The sequence below is a fragment of the Dendrobates tinctorius genome, unplaced genomic scaffold, assembly GCF_039654945.1.
Source record: "Dendrobates tinctorius isolate UK_male_01 unplaced genomic scaffold, ASM3965494v1 ptg000014l, whole genome shotgun sequence".
Lineage (NCBI taxonomy): Eukaryota > Metazoa > Chordata > Amphibia > Anura > Dendrobatidae > Dendrobates > Dendrobates tinctorius.
This window is the reverse complement of record NW_027361682.1, coordinates 8,431,928-8,445,270: the sequence shown is the minus strand read 5'-3', so window position 1 is coordinate 8,445,270 and position 13,343 is coordinate 8,431,928. Positions and strand designations below refer to the sequence as shown.

The 13,343-nt window shown below is 45.7% G+C and overlaps 1 protein-coding gene across 1 annotated transcript in view; it reads right to left on the bottom strand.

The window, feature by feature from the left end:
- Positions 1 to 13,343, bottom strand: part of LOC141071233 (uncharacterized) — a 122,845-nt gene that overhangs the window by 102,150 nt on the left and 7,352 nt on the right. The window contains exons 2-6 of the mRNA XM_073559608.1: positions 4,007 to 4,152; positions 3,698 to 3,877; positions 3,492 to 3,615; positions 3,311 to 3,408; positions 2,193 to 2,283 (exon numbers count right to left, since the gene is read on the bottom strand). Coding sequence (XP_073415709.1) covers positions 2,193 to 2,283; positions 3,311 to 3,408; positions 3,492 to 3,615; positions 3,698 to 3,877; positions 4,007 to 4,084 — 571 coding nt within the window. The 5' untranslated portion in view covers positions 4,085 to 4,152. The remainder of the gene's footprint in view (positions 1 to 2,192; positions 2,284 to 3,310; positions 3,409 to 3,491; positions 3,616 to 3,697; positions 3,878 to 4,006; positions 4,153 to 13,343) is intronic.

Below are 13,343 nucleotides of genomic sequence, written 5' to 3'. Positions count from 1 at the left end.
CACCGGACTACTACCCCTAATATCCCATCAGAGTCATCTCTTTAAGAGAGTCCTGGGGTCAGTACCAAAGTGCAGAGTGGATTTGCCCTCACTTCCATACCGGGGATCCCTTTAAGAGGGGCCTTGGGTCAGAACCACAGAGCTGAGTGGAACGGTCCTAACTTCCATACCGGGGATCCCTTAAAGAGAGGCCTGGTGTCAAAACCAAAGCGCTGGATTTGCCCTGACTTCCATACCGGAGATCTCTTTAAGAGGGAAGATGTGCCTATGGGATGGAGGATGTGTGTTGTGTATATGGCCACGGGAGGGGGGATTCATTTCTGTCATGTGCTTGCTGCTCCTTTCTGGGGGGCAGACAATGGCTGTGACCTTATGTTCCCGGGGATGCTAGATTTCTCCTACCATGTCAGTGTCTGCTGAGGTGTTGTCAAGTGGGAAAACTTGCTCATAGCAACCAATCACAGCTCAGCTTCTTTTAACCAGCTCTGGTGAAATGAGAGATGCTTAGAGATTGGTTGCAAGGAAAACTGTTGCTCATAGCAACCAATCACAGCTAAGCTTCTTTTGAACAGCTCTGGTGAAATGAAAGAGGCTTCGTGATTGGTTGGTGATACACACACACACATAGAGTTTTATATATAGAGATATTCCTTTTCACATGTAAAGCACCATGGAATAAATGGCGCTATAACAATTAATAATAATACCATTGTGCGACTGCCAAAGAAAGGGAGCAGAGTTGCCCGTACAGTAACAGAAATTGCCAAAATGCTGCGCAATTATACTATTTCTACTCTGGGAAAATTGATGCCACTTTAGTGGTGTGTAGAAGGGGTGTCAGAGGGCAATTATACTATTATTACTCTGGGGAAATTGATGCTACATTAGTGGTCTCTGCCCCTAATTGTTGGAAATGTTTGGACTCCAAGTTGGGTCTCCTTCGTGTGTTGCCTGTAGGAGTAGGGCTCCCAGACAGGCAAGCCTGCACTTGCGTAATTAGCTTGCAGAATGCTAGCGTTTATCAAGCGATCTGTAGCATGCTTAGAAAACTGATTGACAGGTTGGTCACACTTGTCAAGCATAGTGTTTGACAAGTGTGACCAACTTTTTACTATTGATGCTGCCTATGCAGCATCAATAGTAAAAGATAGGATGTAAAACAAAATAACAAAAAATAAAAAATAATGTTATTCTCACCTTCCGACGGCCCCTGATCTGCTCTGCGGCGCTCCCGGCATCTTCCAGTCCCAGTAATGCTTTGTGTGAAGGACCTGCGATCGCGGTCACTCACGCAAAGAATTACTGGGACCGGAAGATGCCGGGAGCGTGGTGAGAGGCGGGAAGGACTCCGGTGGCCGTCGGAAGGTGAGAATAACAATATTTTTTATTTTTATTCTAATTTTTACAGGATTATGGTAGCCAGGGCCTGGAGGAGAGTCTCTTCTCCTCCAGACCCTGGGTACCATCCGCACATGAAGCACTCACTTAGCCACATAGCCACATGCGAAAAATGAGCGTTTCAATGCAATCCTATGGGTGTGGAATCTCTGCGATTCTGCAAAAAGAATGAGCATGCTGCGTATTTTTCCGCTATGCGATTCCGCATCGGAAAAATCCACAGCATTAGCACAGTATTGTGAAATCCCATAGGATTGCATGGGATGCGGTTTTCTTTGCATTTTCGCGGCGATTCCACGAGTAAAAAAACGCCGCAAACATGCAAAAAAAATGCTATGTGTGAACACAGCCTTAGAGTTTTCTAATCCTTATCCTGAACTCAGGTCTGAGTAAAATAAATGTAAAAAGTTCCGGACTAAAATTATTATATCTCATGGATAAGAAAAAGTATGGACCGGCATATGATAAAATAATAAGGCATACTCACCTTATTATTAGGACTACTTCATCTTGTCACTGTCCTCAGCAGCGACCAATGCATCGCTGCTGAGACCAGTGATAGCAGAGAGCAATAAAAACACTGTACATTCAGAACACAATGTACGGAGATTTACTCTCTCTATTTATACTGAAATGCATCATTTCAATTTTGCAAAACAATGCAGTAAAAATAAAGAAGTAAACAAGTAATAAAATGCTGAGTAATACACCCCGAAAATTCATCATATAATTGTATCAGTATCTGGATGAATGAACACACTGCGACTTCTCTACAATTAGTGGTCACTACTCACCTATGCAGTCATCTGTAAGAATCTCCTCTTTACATCTCTTCTCACCCCTCACATATATCTCTGTAGTATTAATATGGGGCAGATCTGCACCCTGAAAGAAATATTGTTTACAATCACAGACAGATGGAAAAGGTGCGTGAAAGAAAGATTATAAATTCAAAAGAAGGCCACAAATGACACGACAAAAGAAGTTAACACATAGTGGCTGGTCTCACATATAAATGCAACCTGCTGGCTCGTAATTTTAATCAGCAGTCTCCACAACCAGAAAATTGTGAGAAGATCTAGACATCTAATGTCTATGATCAGCTTTATTCTGTCATCTCCACCAAGTATAAAACATACACTGAATCGCCCCCGTTATTAGCGACACCCATCTAAGTAAAGCTTTAAACCTACGTGGCCATCAGAATCTCAGCAATTTTTGGTTGCTGATTACACTTGGTGTAGAAATGTTGGCTTAAGAAGCCAGGATACTTTTTTTTTTTACAAAACTTTGTGGCATGGGGCGTTGTCCTCCTACCACAGGCTAAACGACTGCCATGAAGTGATGAACTTGGTCGTCCACAATGCTTAGGTAAGCTCTCCATCTTTACCAGACTGACATGATCAGTTCACTCGAATTTCCAGTTCTATCATGGATACAGTTGCAATTTGCATTAATTGTGCACCACGTGTTGCTTAGAACGGTTCTTGATATCTTTTTGAGGCAGTTAATATCACATGATCCCCTTCCAATGGAAGTTTATCCTCAATCTCATCATTCTAGTATAGTTCTGACACATTGTACGTATAAATGTCACAACATTGGCAGCTTTTGAAATATTGGTCCTGACCCTAGCACCAATGACCGTGCCTCATTCAAAGTTGCTCAGATCACTTGTATTTTCATTCTAATATGGAGTTACACTGAAAAATCATCACTTAATTTTCTGCTGCACTTGGGGGTCATTGGTCTAATTTTAATATACGGAAACTCTAATTATGAAATAACCGGTGTCTCTAATAAATTGGCCATTCAGAGTACAATACTGGTTGATAAAACAAGACTGAGCACATGACCTTCACAGCTTCTGCACATCATATGGGAGATCTCATGACACCTTCTCTCCATCTACCTGATGATCCTGAGGAACATTGGGATCTTCTTGTTTACAGTCCTGTGGAAGAAGAGGACTGGGACATCTCTCTGGTGTTGTCCACTCACTGGATAGAACTGGAGGAAACACATACAGGGACTGAATTCATTCTTTACATACAGATAATTATAGGCCGTGTGTATTTAGTCCTGTCTATTACCTGGTGATGTGAGGGGCTGGGGAACCTCCATCATGACGTCCTTGTACAGATCTTTGTGTCCTTCTAAATACTCCCACTCCTCCATGGAGAAATAGACGGTGACATCCTGACACCTTATAGGAACCTGACACATACAATGATACCGTCATCCCCCGATCCCTCCATAGCGTTACTGTATAATGTCCCAGCATTCCCAGCAGTGTCACCTCTCCAGTCAGCAGCTCGATCATCTTGTAGGTGAGTTCTAGGATCTTCTGGTCATTGATGTCCTCATGTATCAGGGGGTGAGGTGGAGGCCCCGTGATTGGGCTCAGGGGTCTTCCCGATCCCTCAGACACAGGGGCCTGACAGCGCTCCCTAGAGGTCTTCTTCACTACTGTGTAATCCTGGTTATGGAGAGACACATTAATAAATCTCACTACAGACATTTCCAGAGTCCTCACCTCTCCAGTTCTGTCCATCTGTTATTCCCATAGATAAGAATGATGTAATGTGACGTCATCAGAATCTCTCACCTCTCCAGTAAGCCGGAAGAGGATCTCTAGGGTGAGGTGCAATATCCTCTCCGCCATCTTGTCCTTGTTGATATCCATCCTTGATGGTCAATGACAAAAATTTTCTTTTATAGATCTCCACTGAGAGGATCCGATATTGTATGGACCTGAATGGGGAGAAGATGATGATGTAACATTATAAAGATCCTAATAATACAATTACTAGATAAAATAGAGGTAAACGTATGAGGAAATATAATGTGTAGATTTTGTATTTTCTCTTTGTATGGACTGGAACAAGTAATATCGTATGAAGGCAGCTCTGTCACCGATACCAGAAGTCGAGGATGATGACGGGATACATGTGCTAAAGACAGAGCGCGGTGCCATGTGCTTTATGTCTGTCCCATAAGTCAGCAAGTTGGTCTTTTTAGAAAAGGCCAAGAATCGGACAATAAGGCCAGAATCCCAATAGTAAACAGTAGCTATAGCAGTGAGGGGATTTTTAAAATATAACTTTTATTAAGTAAATTAAAAAAGTAAAAAATCAACACAAAAGTAGACACACAACAGACCCCAATGTACAGAGTCAGGTAGCCTAGTTTCTTTACGTTGAGAGCGAGATAAGGAAGATATAACAGATTCTCTCCTTCTCTCCATGACCATTATAAATAAATAGAACGCTCTCATCCAAAGTTTGACAGAAGTCCAGACTGGTGGATATTACCCCTATATTGAGTCCATCAGGACATAGAGGCAGATATGTGTCTCCATTACACATCCATTTTAATGGGCAACAAGGGGGATAGTAGTAGGACATAAGACCACCTCCTGAATCATTTCATCCCGCTCAGGGATTCATCAAGAGATCCAGTAATCTGATTGGAATGTCCGTACTCTCCTGTAAAGGGCTTAGTTCCCGGGCTCCTTTTTAAATCACAATGAAGTGTCCGGCTCCCAGACAATAAAGACGTCACTTCCGTCTATCATTGCGCATGTTCGGAGAGGTGATTGAAATGGGTCTGTGCCCATACCTTGTCTCCGGGAGGTGTGTTCTGCACACTACTTCCTCCCTTTGGAGCGCAGAAAATCCACATCCGATATCCTTGCTCCAGCCACCGGAAGTGTGTCAACAATGTCACTTCCTCCCATTGGAACGCAGGATTACAACTCTGAAGCGCTAACTTCATGCACGTCAATACACCTCCTTTCCGATAGCCGCAATGATAAGATCCTCTCTGGGTGTATACACCCAGGACCAGGGGTGGACACACCGCATATGCAACCGGCCCAGAGGCTCCAGTGGGCCCCTGCAGGGCGGCTAATAATGAGGGAATTCTGGCCTGTTTATCTGGCCCCGAGGGGGCCCTGGCCAGTTTGCCCTGATGTGCTGTGAGCAAGGAGAGATCCCTGCAGCTCCGCTGCCTAAAATGAGGGGTAGGGGGATTGGGAAGGGAGGAAGGGGGTTTATAATGGATTTAGGAACAGGGGGAGGTGGAGGAAGACGTTATTATCGCTTATTATTAGTGATGAGCGAGTATACTCGTTGCTCGGGTTTTCCTGAGCATGCTCGGGTGTCCTCCGAGTATTTTGGGGTGCTCAGAGATTTATTTTTCGTCGTCTTATCTGCATGATTTGCGACTTGTAGACAGGCTGAATATATGTGGGAATTCCCTAACAAACAGGCATTCCACACAAGTATTCAAGCTGTCTACAAGTCGCAAATCATGCAGATAAGATGAAAACTAAATCTCTGAGCACACCAAAATACTCTGAGGACACCCGAGCATGCTCGGGAAAACCCGAGAAACGAGTATACTCGCTCATCACTACTTATTATGCTTAACACTTAGTATATAGTGTACTCACTTATTATGTATAGCTCCATCCCTCAGTATATAGTGTACTTATTTATTATGTATAACATGTATAACACCATCCTTAGTTACAGTTTGCTCTTTTGTTATGTATAACACCGGCCCGAATTACATACCATCCTCTCTAGCTATATATATATATATATATATATATATATATATATATATATATATATATTGCAGTCCCTTATTATATAGCTTCCTCTGCTGTTGTGCTATCTCTTACATAGTGTTCTTGTTATTTTTGTTATTCACAGCGCCCTCTTTTATTACATAATCCGCTCTCTTGTTAAATATAAAATGACTGCTGATGGAGGAGCCGGTGACCAGACTACCAGTCCATTATCTCCTACATTAGAAAAGAAGCTTTCCCATGCTCCATCAGCTTGTGTAATAAAAAACAGGGCTCTATATAATCCAATATGTAAAGGACAGTGCTGTACGTAGCACTGTATAAGGAATGGCAATATACATAATAAAGGAGACTATGTATGTGTGGTAAATGAATGTATATATATATATATATATATATATATATATATATATATATATATATACACACACACACCACACACACACACACATATATACACACACACTAGCTGAAGAGCCAGGCGCTGCCAGGGCATAGTAACTAAGTTATAGCAAATTATAATTATCCTCCATCCCATAGACCCGTGCCCATATACCCATCATACATATCCACGATTCCATAGGCCCGTGCCCATATACCCATCATATATTTCCTCCATTACATAGTCGAGTGCCCATATACCCATCACATCCTCCATCCCATAGTCCCATGCCCATATACCCATCACACATCCTCCATCCCATAGTCCCATGCCCATATACCCATCACACATCCTCAATCCCATAGTCCCATGCCCATATACCCATCACGCATCCTCCATCCCATAGTCCCATACCCATATACCCATCATACATATTCGCCATCCCATAGTCGAGTGCCCATATACCCATCACACATCCTTCATCTCCTAGTCCCATGCCCATATACCCATCATACATATCCTCCATCCCATAGTCCCGTGCCCATATACCCATCATACATAACCTCCATCCCATAGTCCAGTGCCCATATACCCATCACACATCCTCCATCCCATAGTCCCCTGCCCATATACCCGTCATACATATCCTCCATCCCATAGTCCAGTGCCCATATACCCATCACACATCCTCCATCCCATAGACAATTATTATGACATCATAATGAGCGGCGGGGCTTGCAACCTATGATGACATCAGCGTCGCCATGGCAACCGTTATGACATCATAATGAGGGGCGGGGCTTGATAAACACACACTTTTTCCCCCCCATTATGTAGATAGGGGCAAAATTATTTGGTGAATTGGAACGCACGGGGTTAAAATTTCACCTCACAACATAGCTTAGGACACTCTCGGGGTCCAGACGTGTGACTGTGCCAAATTTTGTGGCTGTAGCTGCGACGGTGCAGATGCCAATCCCGGACATACACACATACATACTGTACATACATACACACACTTGAGCTTTATATATTATATACATAGCTTTGTCGCTATAAAAGGAGGGGGGCCCAGATACATTCCTTGCACAGGGGCCCCAACTTGTCAGTGTCTGCCCTGCCCAGGGCCATTAGTAGAGTGTATGTAGTTTCCACCCCATAGAGCGCTGTTAAGTCGCAATAATACCTCCATAATACGCTACATCATGATTTTATATCAAGGGGAGGATATCAATATAAATGTTACCCAGAGAGCCTATATCCATAACAAGTTAAACATTAGTCTAGGATAAAGGTAACACAGTGTGTCATATATTTATACAGGTATCCCAAATCAAATTATTTATGAGATGGTACAATATCCTGGTATCCAATAAGCCCAATTTCGCTGGTAAGTAATAAATGAAGAAGAGATTTTTTTGGCAGTTTCCACAGGGGTGACATTAACCCCCATTCATTGAGTGGAGAGACATTAGTAATTATGTTAGAATAATAATTGATTGAAAGATGGTTAGGAATGTATAGGCCACACACACACTAGCCCCCAAGAAAGCGTAGTCAGAGTCGTCCAGGGGGAGGGATCAAGAATCAGAGGAAAACACTATACTGTCCCAAGTTAAGGGAGGATTAAGGGATGTAGGGAGAAAAAAAAAAAAAGGCCCTACCTGACAGTGGTAGTTGACACCCTAATTCCTATGCAAAGGCACCCCCACTCAGTGTCTTCTATCCCTCCCTGGTAAACAATACATTAGAAAGTTAGAGGAAGCAGCAAATGTCAGCTGTTTGTTTAGACCCAGTGGAGAAATAGTTTGTAGCTGATAGATCCATGTTGCTTCATGTTGCAAAATTCCTCTATCCCAATTACCTCCCAGTGAAGACGTCTCGATTTTTTCTATCCCCATAAACTTAACCACAGAAGAGAGTTCACCGTGTATATGACTCACGTCTTGCTATACATATACAGAACAGGAATATTAAAGGGAATCAGTCACCCCATTTTCGGCTTAGGAGCTGCGGCCACCGCCATCAGGGGCTTATCTACAGAATTCTGTAATGCTGTAGATAAGCCCCCGATATAACTTGAAAGTTAAGAAAAACAGGTTAGATTATACTCACCGGGGGGGGGGGGGGGCAGGTGCAGTGGATGTCACGGTCCGGCGCCTCCCATCTTCTAGCGATGACGTCCTCCTTTTTACTTCTGCCATGGCTCCTGCATTACAGAATGCTGTAGATAAGCCCCTGATGGCGGGGGCCGCAGCTCATAGGCCGAAAATGTGGCGATAAATTCCCTTTAAGCGCCATGGCAAGACAAGCCGCTGCATGGGATGTACCATCGACAGATAATGGAGGTGGCTGACATTGAGAAATCCTACCAATGGCTGGAGAAAGCTGGATTCCGAGACAACACAGAGGTACTATTCATATCGGCACAAGAGCAAGCACCAAGTACCAGATCCATAGAAGCAGGAATCTACCACACAAGACAAGACCAGAGGTAAAGAAACCTCAGAAAAAGTCCAACATACAGTGACAGTATGCAAAATGAAAGCAGGCCAGGTGGGAGACCCCAGAAAAAGTGGTGAATGAAAAGGCTAAAATCCTGCGGGACTTCAAGATCATGACGGATAAGCAGGTGTTGGCTAACCAACCAGACATTGTCATAGTAGACAAGGATCAGAAGACAGCAATGATAATAGATGTGGCAGTGCCAAGTGACAACATCAGAAAGAAGGAATATGAGAAGCTGGAGAAAAACCAGGGCCTCAAATGAAGAACTGAAGAATATGTGGAAGGTGAAGGCAACAGTAATTCCAGTGGTGATAGGAGCACTTGGAGCAGTGACCCCCAAGTTAGAAGAATGGCTACAACAGATCCCAGAAGCAACATCTGAACTCTCTGTCCAGAAAAGTGCAATGCTAGGCACAACTAAAATCATGCGCAGAACCCTCAAACTCCCAGGCCTCTGGTAGAGGAGCCGAAAATGAGAAATATATTATATTATATTGTGGTGTGACGGGTGGTCGCGTGGTTAATGGGAGGTATATGTCACATGGATGGATGCTCCCTGCGATGCAACCCGGAGTATTTTGTCTCTAGTGTACATGAGCACTAAAGATGTCATTTAGTGCACTGGGTCCGGGTTGCGGGTAGCTATAAGAGATGGGAGGGTCTGGCTACCCATGCTACCTCACCTCTGGGTGAGGGTGCTCACTGTACCCCGTTTTCCTTCAGGACCTGCAGGACATTCAGGATCTGCCGTGAGGTCATGCCCATGTGATCCATACCTCACCTGTGGGTGTGGTTACAGCCCACATAATGGAGGCTGTGTTTAGCACATGGGAAGTGAGTGTGAGGGAGTCTGTCAGAGTGTGGACAGACTTCCATGTGTCCAGGTCGGACATTACAGAATGGTCTTGTCATGATCCAATGTGGGATCTGGCGGTATTAATTGCACTGGGTGAACTTTTTTTACTTTGGAAAGTTCCCAGGTGTCTTGACTGTCCCCGGTGGTGGTTAGCAGTATTGCACTTTAGGTTTTTGTGCACTTAATTAGGGATCAGGTGTGACACCCTATAAAGGTGTGCTAGGGGGTGCAATCACTGCCTGTGATATTGTGAGATTGTTTTCACTCTGAGTTGGAGAGCCTGGAGGAATGGAGCTGGTGAGGAGTCCTGCGCAGCTTAGCCAGGGGGGAAGAGTGTCAGCTATGGTGTCTGGACGAAGGGCTGGCATGGCGTGGTGGAGTCGCAGTGATGGTGTCAGCGGGAAGTGTCTGCATGGGCTGGTGGAGTGGCGACTATAGAGAGTGGCACTCACCATGTGGGACTTGGCCGATGAGCTGGACTCAAGCATGCTCGACTTCGTGTCAGCAGCTGAACTCATCCTTGGGACTCTGGTTCTAAGCAGCTGCAACTGGTGTTGGACTCTGCTCCAAGGTTGCACTAAGGTGAAGGATCCCGTTATGGTGATGGATCCAGGTGGAGGAGAAGATGCACTCAGGTGGAGGGCTCTGTTGCTAGGAGCGCATGCAACAGAGCAAAGATAAGTGGTGTTTCCCCTGTATTGTCTCTTTCCTCATGTGTGTTATTAGTGCAGTGGTGGGATTAGTTTCCGCACCGACCTATTCCCTAGTGAGGGTTTAGGTTCAGGGCGAGCTAGGGCGTTGAGGTACGCGTGCGGCGCCCGGTGCGAAACCGGCATAGGGAACGTTAGGAGTGCAGGGACACTGGCTCAGGGGAGCTCAGGAGGTCTCCAATTCCCTTTTCCCTATTGCAGGGCCCACCATTGTTAAAGTTACCCAGGTTCCCCCCTTTATTATTTAAATGCGCCTTACTGGAGGCGGTGTTTCCAGATATTGTATGTATAACGTGTAATACCTAAATTCGCCAGGTGGAGGCGGCGTATCCACCTGCACGTTTTTATTATTTAAATGCGCCCCACTGGAGGCGGTGTATCCAGGGTCACGTGTGTTATGGGTTCGCCTTGCGGCATCATCTGCGTCCTGACACACGTGACCATGACAGGTCTGTGTTCTCAGGAGGGAGAAGCCTTCCTGTGCCTGTGGCTGCAGAGAGAGCTCTGCTATGGACATTGCCATGGCCTGTGTGTACACAGGGCCTGAGGGAACAAAGCCCAGCTAAGGATTGTTTATGTTGCTTTCGTCTGTTGTGAAGGCTGGAAAACAGGATTTTTAGTTGCTTACCGTAAAATCTGTTTCTCGGAGCCTTCATTGGGGGACACAGGAACCATGGGTGTATGCTGCTGCCACTAGGAGGCTGACACTATGCAAATAAGAAAGTTAGCTCCTCCTCCGCAGTATACACCCCACCGACTGGCGCTCAATTACTCAGTTAGTGAGAAAGCAGTAGGAGAAGCAATAGAATATAAATTAAACCAACAATTCAACTAGAACTATATTACATAGAACAAAGTACAGAAGCTGAAAACATGGGAGGGTGCCGTGTCCCCCAATGAAGGCTCCGAGAAACAGATTTTACGGTAAGCAACTAAAAATCCTGTTTTCTCTATCGCTTCATTGGGGGACACAGGAACCATGGGACGTCCCAAAGCAGTCCCTGGGGTGGAAACAGACCCCCGTCCAGGCCTACCTGGAGGAATGCTAGAATACAAGGGAGTGAGAAAGACATTGGCGGAACGCGATTGGACTCACACCAACGAAAATATGCCTTCCACGTTCTATAGTATATTTTGGAAGACGAAAGCTTCCTAGCCCGGATCATTGTGTGAATTACCCGGTCTGAAAACCCTGACTTTTTCAGTACCGCGGTCTCAATGGCCACTCCGTCAAATTGAGCGATTGAGAATTGGGGTGGTAAATCGAACCCTGAGACAGCAGATCTGGTCTGTCTGGAAGTGTCCAAGGAGCGTCCGCGAGTAGGTTGACGATGTCCGCGAACCAAGACCTTCTGGGCCAATCCGGCGCGATGAGGATGACTGGTACCCCTTCTGCCTTGATCTTCTTCAACAGCTTGGGAAGAAGAGGAGGAGGAGGGAACAGATAGGGGAGCGTGAACTGTGACCAAGGAATGGTCAGAGCATCGGCGCCCACCGCGAGGGGATCGCGGGCCCTGGATACGAACCATGGAACTTTCTTGTTCAGACGGGACGCCATCAAATCCACGTCCAGAGTACCCCAACGAAGGCAAATCTGTTGGAAGACTTCCTGATGCAGGGACCATTCACCTGCCGCGAGGCCTTTGCGGCTGAGAAAATCGGCGGCCTCATTTTCCACACCCGGAATGTGTACGGCGGATATCACTGGGACTGACATTTCTGCCCAATGAAGTATCTTGGATACCTCGGCCAACGCCGAGGAACTCCGAGTCCCTCCCTGGTGGTTGATATATGCATCTGAATCCGGATTGGCAGTCCTTTGAGCAGCTTGTCCCAATGAATCAGGGACAGGAAAATAGCTCGTATCTCTAGGACGTTGATCGGAAAAGTCGCTTCCTGCCTCGACCAACGGCCCTGTACTGTGAGATGGCGAAACACTGCTCCCCAGCCCAGAAGACTGGCGTCTGTCGTCACCACTTGCCAATGTACCGGAAGGAATGATCGGCCCTGGGCGATGAGGAGATGTTAGCCACCAATTGAGGGACAGCTTGACCTGAAATGAGAGTCGAATTGGAAGATCCAGTGAGGAGACAGACTTGTTCCACTGCGACAGAATGGCCCGCTGAAGCGGTCTTGAGTGGAATTGGGTGAAGGGAATCGCCTCCGACGTTGCAACCATCCTCCCTAGAACTCTCATGGCTGATCTGAGGGAAATGAGTCGGGGGCCCTGAAGCAAACGAACATCCCGCCGAAGAGTTACTCTTGTCGTCGGGATGACCTTTGCCTGACGAGTGTCGAAAAGTATGCCTAGAAACACAAGGCGTTGTGTTGGAACTAGGCAGGACTTTTTTGTGTTGATGATCCACCCGAATCAAGCAAGAGTGTCGCAGACAATGGTCAGACTTTTGAGAGCCTGGGGCAAGGATGGAGCTTTGATGAGGATGTCGTCGAGGTACGGGAAGAGCACGAGACCTCTGATCCTCAAAATGGCCATCAACGCTGCCATGATTTTTGTAAAAACCCTGGGGCGGTGGCGAGCCCGAACGGCAGGGCGACAAACTCAAAGTGATCCTGATGTATCGCGAAACGCAGGAATTTTTGATGACCCAGGAAGATTGGGACATGTAGATAGGAGTCTTGAATGTCTATGGAGCACAGGAATTCTTGTGCCTCCATGGAAGAGATTACTGAACGAAGGGACTCCATCCTGAAATGTCGCAGACAGACCCTTTTGTTCAGTAGTTTTAAGTCCAGAATGGGCCAAACCGTGCCTCCTTTTTTCGGCACTACAAACAGGTTCGAATAGAAACCTGTGAATCGCTCATTTTTTGTTACTGGAACAATCACTCCCGACTTGAGAAGAGTGTCGATGGCTGTAAAGAAACCCAGAAC